This window comes from Bufo bufo, chromosome 11 (assembly GCF_905171765.1).
Source record: "Bufo bufo chromosome 11, aBufBuf1.1, whole genome shotgun sequence".
NCBI classification, from domain to species: Eukaryota; Metazoa; Chordata; class Amphibia; order Anura; family Bufonidae; genus Bufo; species Bufo bufo.
The window spans coordinates 37,391,174-37,410,465 of NC_053399.1; the positions used below are offsets into that span (position 1 = coordinate 37,391,174).

General features: G+C 42.9%; 1 protein-coding gene across 2 annotated transcripts in view; it reads left to right on the plus strand.

Moving 5' to 3' along the window:
* TTBK2 (tau tubulin kinase 2) overlaps positions 1-19,292 on the plus strand; it is a 112,441-nt gene that overhangs the window by 69,243 nt on the left and 23,906 nt on the right. For both annotated transcript variants that reach the window (XM_040412380.1, XM_040412381.1), the window contains exons 5-9: positions 202-342; positions 2,667-2,771; positions 14,684-14,749; positions 16,470-16,562; positions 17,687-17,812. In XM_040412380.1, the coding sequence (XP_040268314.1) occupies positions 202-342; positions 2,667-2,771; positions 14,684-14,749; positions 16,470-16,562; positions 17,687-17,812 (531 nt within the window). The remainder of the gene's footprint in view (positions 1-201; positions 343-2,666; positions 2,772-14,683; positions 14,750-16,469; positions 16,563-17,686; positions 17,813-19,292) is intronic.

The following is a 19,292-nucleotide window of genomic DNA, read 5'->3' on the forward strand; positions in this document are numbered from 1 at the left end:
TAAAGGGGATCCCCTACTTGAGAACCCCCCTATTTGCCAGAGCAGAGAATTACTAACAAAGAGCAGAACTATTAGAAGCAAAAAGCATAGAAAATACTACATTGTATATTCATTTATACAAATAGCATCCCCACATGTACTTCCTTAGGACAGGTAAAGAAATACATGACAATGTAAATCAATGGTCTCTCACCTCTTTAGGGTCGAAATTTGGCAGATCTCCGACGTAGCCAATCCAGAGGTACCTTCTCCGTCAGCACCATGCTACGACTTGGGCGACAGATCTTGGAAGCTGTTGAGAGCATTCATTCTGTGGGCTTCTTACACAGAGATATCAAACCAGTGAGTACAACCTAATCTATAAATAAAATATATCAAAGAGGTTTTGTGAGAGTTTACTCTTGATGACCTATCCTTGAGATAGGTCATCAATATCAGATCAGTGGTATCCACCTCACGGCTTTCCTGCTAATCGGCTGTTTTCAGGAGCTGCTGTGAATGGGAGCACCGCTGCCGGCCACCGCAACACCTGAAAACAGCTGATCGGCCTCTTACTGGGAGTTGAACCCCAACCAGTATGATATTCATGGCCTGTCGTAAAGATAGACCATCAATAACAATCGTGTTACAGTAGCGCTTACCCAAAAATCCCAAGCTATCATCTTCCACACTCTTCGGAAAAATTTAACACAAGGTATAATCACCTCGGAACTTCCTAAACAATATATCCCCCCAATATATACTCGGTAATATTGATAGGTCTTTGCAATAAAAATAAAAAAAACTTGCTAAAAAAATCACTTGTCCATAAAAATATTTCCATATATCGGTCCATGGGCGAACTCGCTACTCATCGTAGGTCAAGTGATTATTATTTTTTTTTTGTGAGTTATTTTTTTGTAATACAAAGTCCTATCGATATCATTGAATGACTTGTTGGTAGGGATATCTGTTATTATTATTATTATTATTTAGGAAGTTCTGAGGTGATTATCACTTGAATAGTAAATTTGTGCTAACCCCCTTTAAAAGGGTTTTCTAAGACTTATATACTCATTACCTATTCCTGGATAAGTCCTCATTATCTTATCGTGGGGGTGGTCCGACACACAGGAGCCCCACCGATCAGCTGTTTAGAAGGCAGCAGTGTTCCTCTGAGCGCCGCGGCCTTCTCCGTGCTTACCAAACACAGCTCCGTCCGTTGTGTTTGGTATCGCAGCTCAGCCCCATTCACTTATATGGGGCTGAGCTGCTCCTAGGCCACGTGACCGATGAACGTGACACCACTGACCTAGGAAAAGCTGAGAGAAGGCCGCGCGCGCTACTGTGAGCACCGGTGCCTTCTCAAACAGCTGATCGGCGGGGGTCCTGGGAGTCAGATCCCCACCGATCAGATACCGATGACCTATCTTACCAGTATTAAAGTCTCAAAAAAAAACAACTTATTTATGAGGATTAAAGGCAAAATAGAGGAACATTACAAATAAGAGCCTTGCTACAATTTGGAAAATGGTATTTTACGTACATACTTCCTACAGCGATGATCATTGAACTGTTGTGTCAGCGTTGTTTGGATAATTGCATAGCTCCGGTTAATGCTCCACTTCATCGGAATGGTCAGTTCTGGTGTTAATCTGCACAATACGGTGTCGCTTATAAAAATGGATAAAGCTCAGCAGAGCAAAAATGAATCTGTGACAAAATATATACAGTTTTGTATGTTCAGCAACAATTGGCTTACAAATTCCGTACATGCTGTTCATTAGAAAAAAAAGACTGCAATTACTGTTTAATTGGCTCTGAAAATAGAACCATTTGATTGCACCAGGGCAGGGATGGGCAAACTGCTCCCAGTATGTCCAGTCTGCCTAGAGCTATCAGGGCATGATGGCATTTGTAGTTTTACAACAGCTGGAGAGCCGCAGTTTGCCCATCACTGCACTAGGGCATTGTATACTTACAACTTTTTCAGCTGCTTTGTCTATTCTTGAAAGTGGTAGGTCCATCTTTATCAAGTTATGGCTAGGATATGTCGCTTTATGATAGATGGGGATTTGACTTTTGAGACCCCAAGAGATCTGGAGAATGAAGGGGCCGCAGTGCTGATCAGTGTAGTGACATGTGCACTGATATTTCCTGCACAGCGACACCCCTGACCACCTGGCTGTACGGGGGGGACTGCATCTGGCCCATTTACATAAATGGAGCTGTTGGGCAGCTCCCCAAAACAGGAGGCCAGGGTATTGCTATGCAAGAAAAGACTGTGAAGGGGCTGCAGCGCTGATTGCTTTCTCGGTCGGGGACTTATAGTCCCTACTCCCACCAATCATAAAGCCTTTGCATTTCCTAGCGATATGCCATCACTTTATGAGACGTAAATACCCCTTTAAGAATATATTTTTATGATAGCTTATGTGTATTTAAATTGCAGCGATTACCAGTGGCATGTTCCTTCTGAAGATAGCAGAATGAATTGTACTCGCCTCTCCTGCAGTCCTGGCTCAGGAGGTTGTGGTTAGCCTGTACTCTGCTATAAATGGCAGCCTGCATTAAGCAGGACGTGATATTATTCATAGTGGCTCGTAAAGTTGCACTTTGCTTTTCTTCTACGTGACCAAATGGCAGCTCATCACCATTCAATGCTTCCTCCTTACCTTTCCCCACAGTCCAATTTTGCGATGGGCCGGTTTCCCAGTACCTGTCGGAAGTGTTACATGCTGGATTTTGGGCTAGCGAGGCAGTTTACAAACTCCTGTGGAGAAGTTCGGCCGGTAAGTCTGGAGTCTGGAAGATATCCTGAGACTGGATGCAGCGTAATAGTTGTTTATAGCACTTTCTTCTTTATTGTAAATGTATTGGAGGGCACTGAGTTATCTGCTGTTGCACAGAATACTTGAATATAAGTATTATAAGTATAAATATTTATTACCAAAGGTATAAACTAAAATAAAAGTAAAGCTAGTAAAAAAGCTAAAAATTCATGTATAAAACATATATATACGGTAGTAATGATTCACAACCTTGCAGCTAAAGGCAATGACCTATTATGCTGTGAGGTGTTGAGTCGGCATACAACTAACCACCTTAGTGCCCTTAATAATAGGCGGGGGGAAAAATTATTGAAAACACAAATGCGCTGTTATAAGGATTAAATAATAAAACAACATACTTAGTGCTTTTATAGCTAATAATAGAATAGCAATAATCAAATATCAAACGTCTATTATGGATTAAATAATATCTCATACAGTGGTATTTTTGGATGTTGATAGGCAGAATTCCTTAATTATTTATACGACTGGTATGCGATAAAATGTCCAATCTGACAATAATGGCTCGGTTAGATAAAACACTTAGCTGTTAGTGAAGCTGGTGTATATTGGCAAAATGTCCCATCTGGCATCAATAACGCCTTGTATTGGACTAATAGTCTCACTGATAGGTGTTGTGATATTATATTCCCACTGGTAAGTGTTTTTTATACCGTATGAAGGTAGATGATGGCTCCTCTATGGTAATAGCAACACAATGTCACTTAAATGGTTTATATTAATTGTAGCAACTGTTCTTGGTAGTAAATAGATCGCTTATAGAAACATAGAAACATAGAAACATAGAATGTGTCGGCAGATAAGAACCATTTGGCCCATCTAGTCTGCCCAATATACTGAATACTATGGATAGCCCCTGGCCCTATCTTATATGAAGGATAGCCTTATGCCTATCCCATGCATGCTTAAACTCCTTCACTGTATTTGCAGCTACCACTTCTGCAGGAAGGCTATTCCATGCATCCACTACTCTCTCAGTAAAGTAATACTTCCTTATATTACTTTTAAACCTTTGCCCCTCTAATTTAAAACGGTGTCCTCTTGTGGTAGTTTTTCTTCTTTTAAATATGCTCTCTTCCTTTACCGAGTTGATTCCCTTTATGTATTTAAAAGTTTCTATCATATCCCCTCTGTCTCTTCTTTCTTCCAAGCTATACATATTAAGGTCCTTTAACCTTTCCTGGTAAGTTTTATCCTGCAATCCATGTACCAGTTTAGTAGCTCTTCTCTGAACTCTCTCTAGAGTATCTATATCCTTCTGGAGATATGGCCTCCAGTACTGCGCACAATACTCCAAGTGAGGTCTCACCAGTGTTCTGTACAGCGGCATAAGCACTTCACTCTTTCTACTGCTTATACCTCTCCCTATACATCCAAGCATTCTGCTGGCATTTCGTGCTGCTCTATTACATTGTCTTCCCACCTTTTAAGTCTTCTGAAATAAATACTCCTAAATCCCTTTCCTCAGATACTGAGGTCAGGACTGTGTCAAATATTCTATAATATGCTTGTTGTCTACATTACCGATCCGTGTACCGTCGCGTCCAAAGTGTGGCTGAGTTTGAATGGCCGCTGTACTCTGTCAGCGTCCCACGTGTTAGGGAGCTATTGCTTGAATCGGCAGCGAGGGGGCGGTGTGTGTGCGGCTTGACTGGAATTCCTTGGCTACTGAAGGTCAGCGTGAACGCAGCTCATATGGATCGTTGCTGTTGCGCCACAATGATCTGCCACATAAGACCAAAATTACAGCTGCAATGTTGTAGAGAGGCAGGGTTAGAGTATCGCCCTCTTCTATCCGCTGCTTAGGGGAACGCGCCAGACGCGTTTCGGAGCGTCTAGCTGCTTCTTCAGTGGTGTGCAGTGGACATTTTCTTAATTCCTTTTAAAAGGTAATTTCTTAATTAGGGGGCAGTGGTTTTTGCAATGGCCATACGGCCAAAACATGGACTGGATTGCTCTAAAAATAATTTCATACATAAATGTCCCAGTTCGGGAAATATTTTTTATTAATATTTTTTTTACAGTAAAAATTAATCTATGAAGTTACTACGCGACGTCACGCAAGACTTCGTGAAGTAATAAGTTCGGCTCATCTGAGGCAATAAATTCTAATACTGGACTGAGCGCTCGCTCCGTACAGTATTGGACCAAAGTTTCATGCGAATCGACTTTGGATGATTCATCCAAAGTCAATTCGCTCATCCCTAGTCATTGCCTTTATCCGCGAGGTTGTGAATCATTACTATATATGTTTTATACATTAATTTTTAGCTTTTTTTACTATCTTTACTTTTATTTTAGTTTATACCTTTGCTAATAAATATTTGTAGATCAATGTACATTCGAGTATTCTGTGCAACACCAGATAACTGAGTGCCCTCCAATACATTTATAATGTATTATTTTATTTATATCGACAGTGGCTGTGTTGGAGAGTGCACCGACACTGTAGGTCTAGGTCTGTAGAGTCACTGTAACCCAGTTATATCTACTCAGGTGTAACTTATGTTTGCGTTGTACGTGCATTTTATTAACGCTTTTCTGGCACTGTGACTGACCACTTTTACATAAGGCAGAGTACACCCGCTCCCCCATACCTTTAAAGGAAATGTGTCCCTCAGAATTGTTTCTTCCAATTAAAACCAGATAGTTACACCAGATATTCTCTAATCTGTTTTAATTTTCTGATTGTATTTTTTATTTTTTTATTCAATTTTCTGAACATGAATATGGGGGCAGCCATCTTGCCTGAGCTATTCTTAACAGCATTACAGCAGCCACCACGGACCCTAGGCACAATGGACCGGAGGGGACCTCATTGACTTCTGTCGGAGATTATTCTAGGCATGTGACCTCTGCAGAGGTCAGGAGGGAGTAGACAAGCTGTGATATCACCTATTGCGAATAGTGGATTATGTGTTATCTATACCGAAGGTGATATCGGTCACTGAAATCCTGCCTGTAAAGCCTTATTCACACAGTCAGTGTTCGGTCAGCTAACAGAAGATATGGCTGGTGACAGTTGAAGATTTTAATTGAGCACGTGCGACCACCAAAGTGAGATGGACAAGAAATAAGGAATAGAACAAACAGCAGGTGGCGCTATACAGAGACATTTTATTGAATAGCTCAGTGGCTATGCTAAATGTTTAATTAAATGCAATTACAAAAGTGTTCAGATCCAAGTGCTGGTTTGAAAACTGTAGAATAGTATTAGTGGCACAACCCCTTTAAGAGATGCCTGCAAAAATTTCCATATCTGTGGGGTGTCTGTGCCTGTGGGTAAATAAATTCCCCCCAAAATGCACAACGAGAACTAGCGTGTTTATGTCTGGCCAGAGATGTGATGATTCATTCGTATGCAAGGAAAATCTAGGTCACTGATGGGTAGGTCTTGTTTTTTTTTTTTTCGGTTTTACCAATCCTAGGCAACACTAGATTATTGAATCTTACAGAATTCCTACTCCAAAGAGAGCAGATGTCGGAGCCGGCCAAATGAGCTGCTTCTTGCCACAGGACTGTCTCCAGTACTAACAAAGCCTTATTACATAGTTCTTCTGTTGCCGGGCTGCAGCTTGTGTCTCCATAGGCCATAGTGGCTTTGTAATCATGTTAGCCTTGTTCTAGATGAGAGAGGAGAATTTGATTTGTTGCAGAACAGATTTGCATCACTCGCTGGCAGAAGTCATAACTGGATTTGCATCCAGGCACCTGGCCTCTGCCGCGGAGCCACTAATGATCTGCGATGGTGGAGAAGCGCAGAACGGTGGGGGCTCGCAGCCTTTCTTTAGGCTCCGTACAGCACCGATTTGCTAAATGAAGTTAAAAAAAAAAATAGACTTATTAAATTTCACTTCATAGATTAATTTCTTTCCTAATCTATTTTAATCTAATTCCTCCTAATCTAGTTTAAAAGGGGTCGTACCATGAAAAATATCCTACAGTTTTCATACCAGCACCTGGATCGGAATACTTGTGTATTTAAATGCTTGGTATGGCCACTGAGCTAGTCCATAAAATGTCTCTGTATAGCTCCACCTGCTGTTTGTTCTTTTCCTTATTTCTTGTCCACCTCAATGAGGTGGTCGCACGCGCTTCAATCTTCAGTTGTTACCAGCCATGTGTTCTGTTAGAAGCTGTGGTAGTTACAGGGAAAGATCTGCAGCAGAAAGGACACACCACCTGAGAATTGACATACTTCTGGAGGATAGGCCGTCAGTATCTGTAGCCCAGGGAACTCCTTTTAAAAAAAGTTTTCACCGTTTTTTTATTATTTTTTTTTTACTTATCACGTGGATGAGATTTATAAGATTTCTCTGCTTTGCTGTTGCTGTAAACTAGAACTCTAAGATAAAAAAATCTGCAGTGTCCTGTGGAAACATTACTCTTGAGCCTTAAAGGGGTTGTGTCATCTCATACATTGGAATCGTATTGCTAGGATATGACCCCAATGTCTGATAGGTGCGGTCCCCACCTCTAGAACGAAGCCTGCAAAGTGATGGAAAGCGGACTGCGCGGTCGCCCTCTATTAATTTCCATAGGACTGCCGAAAATAGGCGAGAGCTGGCTTGGCTATTTGTATAAGCCTTATAGAAGTGAATGGAGCAGTGGCTGCTCTTGCGCAATGTGCTTCCCATTTAATTTCTATAGGACTTCCAAAAAAAAGCTATGTGCGTGCTCGACTATTTTCATCACTGCTATAGAAATGAATGGCGGGTGCGCTCCATCACTTTGTGGGCTCCATTCTGGAGATCGGTGCGGATCCCAGAGGTGGGACCTGCAGTTATCAGATTTTTGGGACATATCCTAGTGATATACCTCCAATGTATGAGATGACACAACCCCTTTAAGAGAGAAATTGCTGGGATTATTTTTATTATTTTGGTAATTTTCTATGTTTTAAAAATAAGAAAGTTGTTAGCATATACAGTTGCAAGAAAAAGTATGTGAACCCTTTGGAATAATATGGATTTCATTTCTGCACAAATTGGTCATAAAATGTGATCTGATCTTCATCTAAGTCACAACAATAGACAATCACAGTCTGCTTAAAGGGAACCTGTCACCGGGATTTTGTGTATAGAGCTGAGGACATGGGTTGCTAGATGGCCGCTAGCACATCCGCAATATCCATTCCCCATAGCTCTGTGTGCTTTTATTGTGTAAAAAAAACGATTTGATACATATGCAAATTCACCTGAGAGGAGTCCTGTCCCCGACTCATCTCACATACAGGACTCATCTCAGGTTACTAGCGGCCATCTAGCAACCCATGTCCTCAGCTCTATACACAAAATCCCGGTGACAGGTTCCCTTTAAACTAATAACACACAAAGAATTAAATGTTACCATGTTTTTATTGAACACCATGTAAACATTCACAGTGCAGGTGGAAAAAGTATGTGAACCCTTGGATTTAATAACTGGTTGAACCTCTTTTGGCAGCAATAACTTCAACCAAACGTTTCCTGTAGTTGCAGATCAGATTTGCACAACGGTCAGGAGTAATTCTTGACCATTCCTCTTTACATAACTGTTTCAGTTCAGCAGTATTCTTGGGATGTCTGGTGTGAATCGCCACAGCATCTCAATCGGGTTGAGGTCAGGACTCTGACTGGGCCACTCCAGAAGGCGTATTTTCTTCTGTTGTTGATTTACTTTTATGCTTTTGGGTCATTGTCCTGTTGCAAAACCCCTGTTCGGTTGAGCTTCAGCTGGTGGACAGATGGCCTTAAGTTCTCCTGCAAAATGTCTTGATAAACTTGGGAATTCATTTTTCCTTCAATGATAGCAATCCGTCCAGGCCCTGACGCAGCAAAGCAGCCCCAAACCATGATGACCCCACCACCATTCTTCACAGTTGGGATGAGGTTTTGATGTTTGGTTTCATCTGTCCACAGAATATTTTGCCAGTACTGCTGTGGGACATCCAGGTGCTCTTGTGCAAACTGTAAATGTGCAGCAATGTTTTTTTTGGACAGCAGTGGCTTCCTCTGTGGTATCCTCCCATGAAATTCATTCTTGTTTAGTGTTTTACGTATCGTAGATTCGCTAACAGGGATGTTAGCATATGCCAGAGACTTTTGTAAGTCTTTAGCTGACACTCTAGGATTCTTCTTCACCTCATTGAGCAGTCTGCACTGTGCTCTTGCAGTCATCTTTACAGGACGGCCTCTCCTAGGGAGAACTTTCTCCATTTATAGACAATTTGTCTTACCGTGGACTGATGAACAGCAAGGCATTTGGAGATACTTTTATAACCCTTTCCAGCTTTATGCAAGTCAACAATTCTTAATCGTAGGTCTTCTGAGAGCTCTTTTGTGCGAGTCATCATTCACATCAGGCAATGCCTCTTGTGAAAAGCAAACCCAGAACTGGTGTGTGTTTTTTATAGGGCAGCTGTAACCAACACCTCCAATCTCATCTCATTGATTGGACTCCAGTTGGCTGACACCTCACTCCAATTAGCTCTTGGAGATGTCATTAGTCTAGGGGTTCACATGCTTTTTCCACCTGCACTGTGAATGTTTACATGGTGTGTTCAATAAAAACATGGTAACATTTAATTCTTTGTGTGTTATTAGTTTAAGCAGACTGTGATTGTCTATTGTTGTGACTTAGATGAAGATCAGATCACATTTTATGACCAATTTGTGCAGAAATTCTTATCATTCCAAAGGGTTCACATACTTTTTCTTGCAACTGTATTCTCCTTTGTGCTGTCAGATGAGCTTCCAGTAAACTCCCTCGTTCCTTCATCTCTGCCTTGTCCAATACTGACATGATTGCAGATACAGGACCTGCTGTGCCGTACGTGACGAGCATTATTCATGGCTGCATGTTGTCTGTATCGGCATGTCTGTGGGTCCTCGGGTGCAGCCACGATGTAGGAAGCCAAAGAGATGCGTGCGTGGGGGCGATGTCAGCACAGAAAATATCATCCCTGTGTGCTACATATGCTCAGAGCCCATAGTGTGGATGCAGCATTTGTCGTGTGTCAAAACATCTCACCATTCGTGAACATGCCGTGTTTTATTTAGACCTAGCCGTCGGTCGTGCGCAGCCCGTAGCGAATCTGTCACCATCCTGGTTGGTAACAAACTAAACGGACATAATCTCGGTTGATCAGATTATCTGAATTAGGTTTTCATATTTTCATGGTTGAAATGTCTCATGCTTGGTGTGATGAAGGAGTTGAGGCCAGGTCATAGACAACGCACTACTATATGTCTTCCTGCCTAGCAGAAGTCATTCCAGAAAGTCGTAGTCATTTTCACTCTGTTATAAAAACATATCAAACCCAGGAAATGGCGCTCTTCAAGAGTCCATATACCTACCTAGGTGTGTGTAGATATCTGGGGACCTCCTGAGTGCTTCGTTCTCTTGCAGGTAAGTAGTAGTAGCTGTAGACTGCCCTATAAATCCATTGAGAGAGTAGTCACTAGGGCTGTCAACTGCACGGGGCCCCTGTTCTCCCATAGAGGTTACTTGATGTCAGGGGCGTAGCTATCGGGGAAGCGGCTGCTTTGGGGCCTAAACTGAGAAGGGGCCCACCCAGGAGGAGGACTAAAAGATTTTGTCAGGGCCCCCTCAACAGTATGATACAATGACACTGTAGGAAAACGGACAGAGTGCGTCTGATAGGGCGACCTTGGAGGTTGCGGAGGTGGGGAGGGGATTCCGTACAAAAATTTGCTGTGGGGCCCAGATATTTCTAGTTACACCCCTGCTTGATGTCTTGTGATCACTATCTGGATGTTCATCACAAAAAAGATCCAGAGCATGCAGCAACATTCAGATAGTGAATATAAAACCAAAGGTTACAGAGTGACCGCCACAGCTGAGCTAACGTATGGCCGTCACTAGACTCCAAGGCGCCTAGGATATCTGGTTGTTAATCCGGTGGTGCTCAGCATACAGTATGTAAGAAATCCAACTTACATCACAAAAAAGATCCTGAGCATGTGGCCCTCGCCATAAAAAACCTTTTTCTTTTTATCAATCCATTAAAATACAAGCGGTATAGGATGTGATACAGGCCAGCAGCAGGCACTGGTATTTTAATGGATTAATAACGAGAGAGAGTTTTTTATGATGAGTGCCGCATGCTCTGGATCTTTTTGTGATGCGTTGGATTTCTTACCTACTGTATGCTGTGGACCACTGGATTAACAACCAGATCTCCTCTGCACCTTGGACGGAGCTGTGCTGCTCAGTCTGTATCTTTTGGTTTTATATTCACTGAATGTTATCCGCTTTAGTCAAGAAAATATAACAGTAGAGAGAAGAAGGAAGCTAAGGAGAATAAAGGCCAGAAGGTGGGTTAGGAGGAGTGTAATGTTAAAGAAGCGCTCCATTTACCAACACTCTGACTCTCCAGCTGACACCGCATCTTATGTGTGGGCAGTAAGTCAGTTTCTTTATTCATCCCTATGAGACGGAGGCCTCTTGCATACGCCCGTGTGTCCCCCGTGGCCGTATTGCGTCCCGCATACGGCGGGTCCGCAATACACAGGATACCGGCCATGTTTATTCCGTATCGCGGATCACTTAAATGGGTCCGGAAATCCGGAGATGTAGTGCAGAACGGAACGGAACCACGGAACAGAAGCACTACGGAGAACTTGTCCTATCTTTTTGCGGAACGGATGGATAGCGGACCCCATTCAAGTAATTGGGGTCGCGATCTGCATGTGGCTGGCCCACAGTCGGTGCTCATGCATTGCGGACCACAATTTGCGGTCCGCAGCACGGGTACGGGCAGCACACGTTTGTGTGCAAGAGGCCTAACATTGAGGTTGGCATAGGAATGAATAGAGAAACTGACCTCCTGTCCCACCCATAAGGGAGAGTTCACATCACCATCATCATTCGTCAGAAGAACAGGAAAATAAAGAATAAACAGATCCTGTTCATCAGTTGTGCACATTTGGTATCCGTTTCAGCCATTTCCGTCTGACATCCGTTTTTTTTAGACGAAAAAAAAAAAAAGGATTGCATGCAGCACTTCTTTCCATTGTGTGTGTGAGCACTGGAGTCCACAGGAGCATTTTACTGCTGCTTTGTTAGAGAAAAGCGTCAGAATGCAAGTGAGTATGAAGATAAAAATGACATAATACAATGCTAGTGCTTATGCTAGTTTGAGGGGGCATTGATCTGACAGATTCCCTTTAAGTGCACTGAGGGTGGGCCCAATCCGCTCTGTGCACCTCTGCCAGCTCCTCCCCCTCCCGTCTCTCCACACAACATCCTATGGGTTTCTGATTAGCATAGTTCTCCTGTATGCCAGCAACAGCAGTTCCTATTTGGAAGTTCGCCAAATACTACAGTATATACGGTAATTAATTATGAATTAACATGCTTGGCGTCTTAAGTTTCATATCAGACTTAATTACTTAGTGCAACGACAGTCTCCATAGTTCTCTTGTAATTTGGAAGTCTTACAGGCAGATCTTCTGAGGCTGGAGCTACACGGTGACATGTGTCCTGCGATATGAAGATCACGTGACAACACTTCTCATGATTGTCAATGGGGGTTGTGATGCAGTAAGCGAATTGCCGCGACTGCGATGTGACAAGTGCAGAACAACCACCACTGCTGGAATGTTTGGTTGCAGGTCACGCTCACATTAGCTCTCATAGGCCACAATGCAAGTCTTGTGCAACTTACCTTTGACTTTCTACAGCCAAATCATGGCTCTAAATAATGCAGTGACAGCAAGCTGCTGACAAGGTGCAGAAATGTTTTTTTCCGGATGCGCGACCGCTGAGACTTGCTGTCATGCAACCCATGTCTGCCTGTGTGATGTGGGTGGAGGGAAGCGATGGAAATATCTAGTGCGATGTCAATGTTCTTATGTCTGCACAAATATATGTTTAGCTATAGATGTTTATGTTGCGATGCTACTGCGAATTCTTAAGGGGGTTTTTCTTGATGACCTATGCTCAGGATAGGTCATCCAGTATCAGATCGGTGGGAGTCTGACACCTTGGAGGGGGCCAATATCCAAGACTAAGCATAGCGCCGTCCATTGTATAGCGGCCGTACTTGGTATTGCAGTTCAGCCCCATTCATTTGATAGGGACTGAGCTGCACCTAGGCCATGTGACCGATGAACGTGACATCACATGGCCTGGGGAAAGGGTCCAAGCGCTCACCATAGCGCCACGGCCTCTTTAAACAGCTCCTCGACTGGGGATGCCGGTGGTTGGACCACCACCAATGTGATATTGATGACTTATCCTGAAGATAGATCATCAATATCGGAATCTCAGAAAACCCCACTAAGACATATGTTCACCTTTTTACAGGTCACGTATTGACGTACTGTGCATGAAAAGTTGAGTAAGGGTACTTTCACCCTTGCGTTGCTGGATTCCGGCAGGCAGTCCGGCAATCTGTATGCAAACTGATACCATTTGTAGACTGATCCGGATGCAGATCCGTGTTCACAAATGCATTGCAATACCGGACACTCTCCGGTTGTCATCCGGAAAAACGGATCCGGTATTTATCTTTTTCAAACCGGATCCGTTTTTCCAGAACACTTGGGGCTGGATCCGGCTTTAATGCATTTCAATGGAAAATAATGCCGGATCCGGCATTCCGGCAAGTGCTGCAGTATTTTCTCCGTCCAAAAACCGTACAGTGACTGAACTGAAGACATCCTGATGCATGCTGAACGGATTGCTCTCCACTCAGAATGCATTAGGATAAAACTATTCCGCCCCTAGGACGGAACTCAATACCTGAAGAGTTTAACACAAGTGTGAAAGTACCCTTAGGCCAGGTTCACATCACCATTTTGTTTGCAGGACTCCCATCTGAAATAACAGATCTCTGACGGCTACAAAATGAGCTCTACAAATTCTCAAAGATACGTTTTATTTTATTTATTTTTTTATTATTTTTCTGATAGATCAGAAGAACGGACAACAAAGCAGTGATGTGAACACACTTTATTACATATGTTCATTGATCCTAAGTTACAGCTTGTATTATTGTCTGTATTTTGGTACAAAGCAGCATTGAATATTTTTCCTATTGTCGTTAGAAACAGTCAACAAGCATGCTGTGAGCCCTAATGGCAGGGAGACAGTTGTGCTCACCTAGTGCATGGTATAGTGCATGCTGTAAAGGTTACACTTCCCAGAATGCACCAAGGCGAGCTGTGTGCAGATATTTAACCAGAAGAGCACATACGTAATCGCTATAATATTGGAAAAAATGATTTTACAGTACGTGTTGGTGCTTACCCTCAGTTAAAAAGGTTGCATGAAGTATGAGTCTGCAATCTTCATTTTTCAATGACTTTTCAGACCCCTTCCATTCAGTTTCTAACCTGCTCCTGGTTGTAGACCTTTCTCCTGAGGATCTGTACCTCCCAGTATTATATACTGAATGTGAGATCAGTGTGTCCAGGTTGGTGCTAACTTCACTAGCTGTCGCACAGCTTCTTTCCTGTACTATCTTCCTATTCTACAAGTACTGATATCACCCTTATGTAATGAAGCGGTATTCCAGGTGAAAATAATTAAACTGTTAAAGAGTGTTGCGCCCTGGTCCCCTACTCTCTCTGCCTCCTGGTCCAGGGATGATGCCCTGGAAGAAAGTAGTTGATGGTGAAGGTGCGAATGTGTACAAAGTGTGGTCTTGCAGAGAGCAGACTACACCTATGAGTGGTCTTATTGGAAGGACTGTTTAACATTATTTTCTAATATGAATTCTCATGCAAGATGCCATGATGAGACATGTCACTTGTTCAATCATCACTTTAATTGTACACGGGATCCAGAAATCTTTCAATATTGTTGCGCTTGATTTTAATTCTATTATACATTTTCTTTCTCAGCCTCGAGCTGTTGCTGGATTTCGTGGGACTGTACGGTATGCATCTGTCAATGCACATAGGAACAGGGTGAGTAGACATGAGCATGGACCCAATGTACTGTATGTGTGTGTGTGTGTGTGTGTATATATATATATATATATGTACTGTGGTAGAAAAAAACTGTGCCAGGAAGACCTTTCTACTGCCAGTGCCCTTCAGTCCTTTATATAGACCGCCCTTTTTCTCACCCATATTTAAACATGTTTAGCAATAACCTATAATCCATACTAGACATGTTCTGGCCATCAATATATACACAGTAATATAGCTACGGTGAGTAAAAAGGTGGCACCTGAACCCCCTGGTGCATGAGGAGGCATGAATCCCACACTGCCACATACCTACAACAGTATTATAAATGGCCCACAGTAGGTCAGGACCCTGTTAAAGATTTTTGCTTCAGCACTGCCATAGGTCCTTTTTGGAATCTAGTGTTCGATATTATTCTTCAGGTGTTCAGGATCAGACTTCCGGTAGATCCTTTGTGTGTTGGGCTTGTTACAAGACGAATTCACAACCGATCTCAATATTGGCATTAGTAGAACACTGTACCAAGCTAGGAAATTATTAGCCAAATACTGGATAAGCACTACAGTACCGGCTAAGGAGGAATTTATTGCACGTATGAATGTGATAATTGGACAAGAAAGGGGGGTATACTTTAAAAGAGGCATGAGTAAGAAGTTTGAGTCTATATGGGGACCATGGTTGAGCACGCCAGGACTACCCACTGGACGTCTTCTGTCCTTGAAAAATGAGCTGACAATGTGGCGCGGTGCAGGTTAGGGAGGGGGGGGGGGGTTACACTCTTCTAAGTTTGTACTTTGTGTATTAATGTGCCCAAGTTGGGTCTTTACTTGTTTATGTCAATGTATATTTGATGTATGTCTATATGTACGAATTGAAAACTTTTAATAAAATTTTTTTTGCTTCAGGGAAAAGGGTTTGTCCAAGTGAACTACAAGTTTCCCCCATGCCACAGTGCTTTAAAATAAAAAAATAAAAAAATCATTATATACTCTGCTGTTTCTCCCGATCCATTCTCAGTGCCACAAGGCCAGTCTTGGTCTTGATTTTTGCATACGTGGCTGCAGCAATGATGTAGAGGTATATGGCACATTGCTGCTGCAGCCTATCACTGTCCTCAGTGAAAATTTGTAGTTAACTTGGACAACCCCTTTAAGTTAGGCCTTGGGATGCCTCATGACCCAAGTGATCATCTTCCTGCTTGTCTTTAGGGGAGGGGGCTGGGGCTGCACAGCGATCTTAGGCCACACGACCAAGGAACGCTGTGTGGCAGTGCAGCACGATTTGCAAGCTGCCGAGACCGTGACCCCATTTGTTTTGTGAATCAGGGGTCCCAGCAGCTTGCGAGTTGCGCTGCAACCCCATACATTTCTAGGGCTACACTGCAACACAGCGATCCTTGGTTGTGCAAACAGTTTCACGGCCAAGATCACCGTGTAGCCTAAAAGTGAAATCCGTTCCTCTGACATTTTAACAAGGCTGTTAATCCCTGACATCTGTACCAAATTTGGATTTGCAACTTAATCAAGAAAATGTCTCATGTTTCATGAAGAAGTCTCAAGTTGTTTGTAAATTGGTAACCTTTAATTTACGCACCTGCGAGCAGAAGCTAAATGGATCCAGAACTGCAGCATTGGCAGCATTATGAAATGTTTAGCTGTAATCTCGATGTCGTTACTGCATTCAGTTTTGTCCACGGGTTTATGTTTCTTTTTTACAGGAGATGGGCCGTCATGATGACCTTTGGTCCCTCTTCTACATGCTGGTTGAATTTGTGGTTGGCCAGCTTCCATGGAGGAAGATCAAAGACAAGGTTTGTTTCCTACCCGAGTCATCTATCCACCTCAAAAATAACACGAAACACCGTTTCTGTGTAAATTTGTATCCGTTTGCAATACCAAAAAACCTAAAAAAAAACAGGATTGTTGGAAGTTGTGATTACGAGCCTCCGCTTCATTTGGGTCCTGACTGGATTTTCCAGGATAATAAAAAAACATTTTGATATGGTGATATTCTCCATATACCCATCTTTAGCTTCACTCACTGTTCGCTCATTGCCGCAGTCTGTGTTTCCCGCTGCATCTGTTTTACGCTCTGGTGTACTGATCACATGCATGGGTCAGCCAATCACAGGTCACTTCAGTGGCGTTGTAGAAAATAGTGACATCACTAAATCAAGCCGTAGACTGAGATGCTGCCGGGGACCTGAACAGCAGCGAGGAAAGATCGAGGTTTATGTTTTTTATTTTATTTTAGGTAGAAGTAAAGAGTTTACTATCGCAGGAAAACCTCTTTTAGGCCTCATGCACACGGCCGTTGTTCTGGTCCGCAGTTTTGGCGGCTCAGATGCGGACCCATTCACTTCAATGGGGCCACAAAAGATGCGGACAGCACTTCGTGTTCTGTCTGCATCCGTTGCTCCGTTCCGTGGTCCGCAAAAAAAAAATATAACCTGTCCTATTCTTGTCTGCGTTTTGCGGACTAGAATAAGCAGTTATATTAATTGCTGTCCGTGCCGTTCCGCAAATTGCGGAACGCACACAGACGCCATCTGTGTTTTGCGGACAACGGTCGTGTGCATGAGGCCTTACTATAATGTTTATCTTAAAGGGGCTAACAATGGGACAAGACTGCAATACCAGGCAGTCTGCTATGAAAAGTACAACATGGTGCAGCATGGGTCAATGTAAATGGCTCTAATTTTTTTTTACGTCCTGGACAACCCCTTTAAGACTTTGGCTCAAGGTTTCCATTGTAAAGGATAATATTTCGTATTGATCCGTCTACACAGGTGTTATACATTTACATATATACAAAATGCTTCACTTCTACATGAAAGTATGGTTCCTTTGCTTTGTGTCTCGCCCATCACTGCAGGAACCTGATGTTTTAGCCTTGTTCTCTTCAGTACCCTAACCAGAAGGTTTTTCTTCATAGGAACAAGTTGGTTCCATTAAGGAGCGCTATGAACATCGTCTCATGTTGAAGCATCTCCCTCCAGAATTTCATTTATTTCTTGAACACATCAGCAGCTTGGACTACATTACAAAACCAGATTACCAGGTATTGCATGTACTGTTAAGAAAAGGACATACACTGCTTGTATGTGTGACCTACCGGACTAAAGGCCCCTTGTAAAAAAATAAAATAAAAAAGGAAGCTGCCAAACGAGGGTCTTAAAATGATTACTGTCGGCACCACATCTCCGCATGTAAACTGTATTGGGACCTAACAAACTTTGTTTGGATATAGGCTCCATAGGGCAGTGTAAAAAATTTTTGGGGTTTGACTTTGAGATAGGTTTATATTGTCTCATTCTCTTAAAAGCAAAAATAAAAAAAGATACAGACTCGATAAAAAAAAAAAAATGCACCAAGAAGGAGTTGTTGGAATGGAACAAAACTTTCTATGCGTGAATTTAATGATGATATATGTAAGTGACAATAATTTTACAGTGAAAGGATAAGTCTATTGAAAGGAGGCTCTAGGACCCTGTTGGGCCGCCTGTAGCCTGGATACAGGATGAGATACGGTTGGGCATGGATGGAGGCATGCAAGTTCTGCATGGTATCCTGTGGCACATTTGCCCACAGATGTTGCAGCTGGGTCTGTAGATCCTGCACACTCAAACAAAAAATGGTATCACAGCTGGTCCCATAAATGCTGGATTGGCGATAAATTTGGTGAGTGTTGCAGCCTGGCAGAGACAATCCTGGGAAACTCTTGCAGTTCGTGGGCGAGCATTATCTTGATCAAAAATGGTACTTGGAAGCCCTGCATTGAGAGGAAACGCATGTTGGCGTAAGGATGTCCTGCACATATCGCTGAGCGGTTCTTGTCCCTCGTATCACTACTAGGGGGTGACCGACTTTCGTTTGCGATGGCTCCTCAGATCGTCACACCAGCAGTTAGGGTAGCGTGTCGCTCCACAGCAAAGGTAAGATTGAAGCTGTCCACACCAGGCCTCCATACTCAAACCCGACCATCGTCTGATCCCAAACAGAACCTGGATTTGTGGCTAAAGATGATAGCTTCCAGTCTATAGCAAATCAGGTTTCTCTTCAACGACACCACTGCAAACGAAGGCAATGGTGGTTGGCGTTCAATGGCAGGACAAATAATGAGCAATGTGACACCAAATTTCCTTTTGATAATTGCTTGCAAATGGTTTGGGCAGAAATGGGTGTGTACTGAAGGTGCCACCAGTGTGTGAATGGTGAACAAAAAAGCTGTGGAGTTGCCCATGCTTGTCGGCAGATCAGATAATCCCATCTAATGGTGGTCTGTTTGGGACGTCCAATGCCTGTTCACCATGTATCTGTGCCCTCATGTACCCACTGCTCCCAACACCTCCTAACTATGTCAGAATTTGTTAAAACCACCATCCTCAGTCCAATAATGCTTCTCTCTGAGTATCTGAACTGGGCAAATGTATTTGAGTGCGTTGTAGAGGCATGTCTAGCAGTCACTAAGAGGTACAGTACCCAAAAGTAGCCTCTGAGAGCCTTTATATAGGGCAGCGTGAGAAGTATTTTTACAGCCT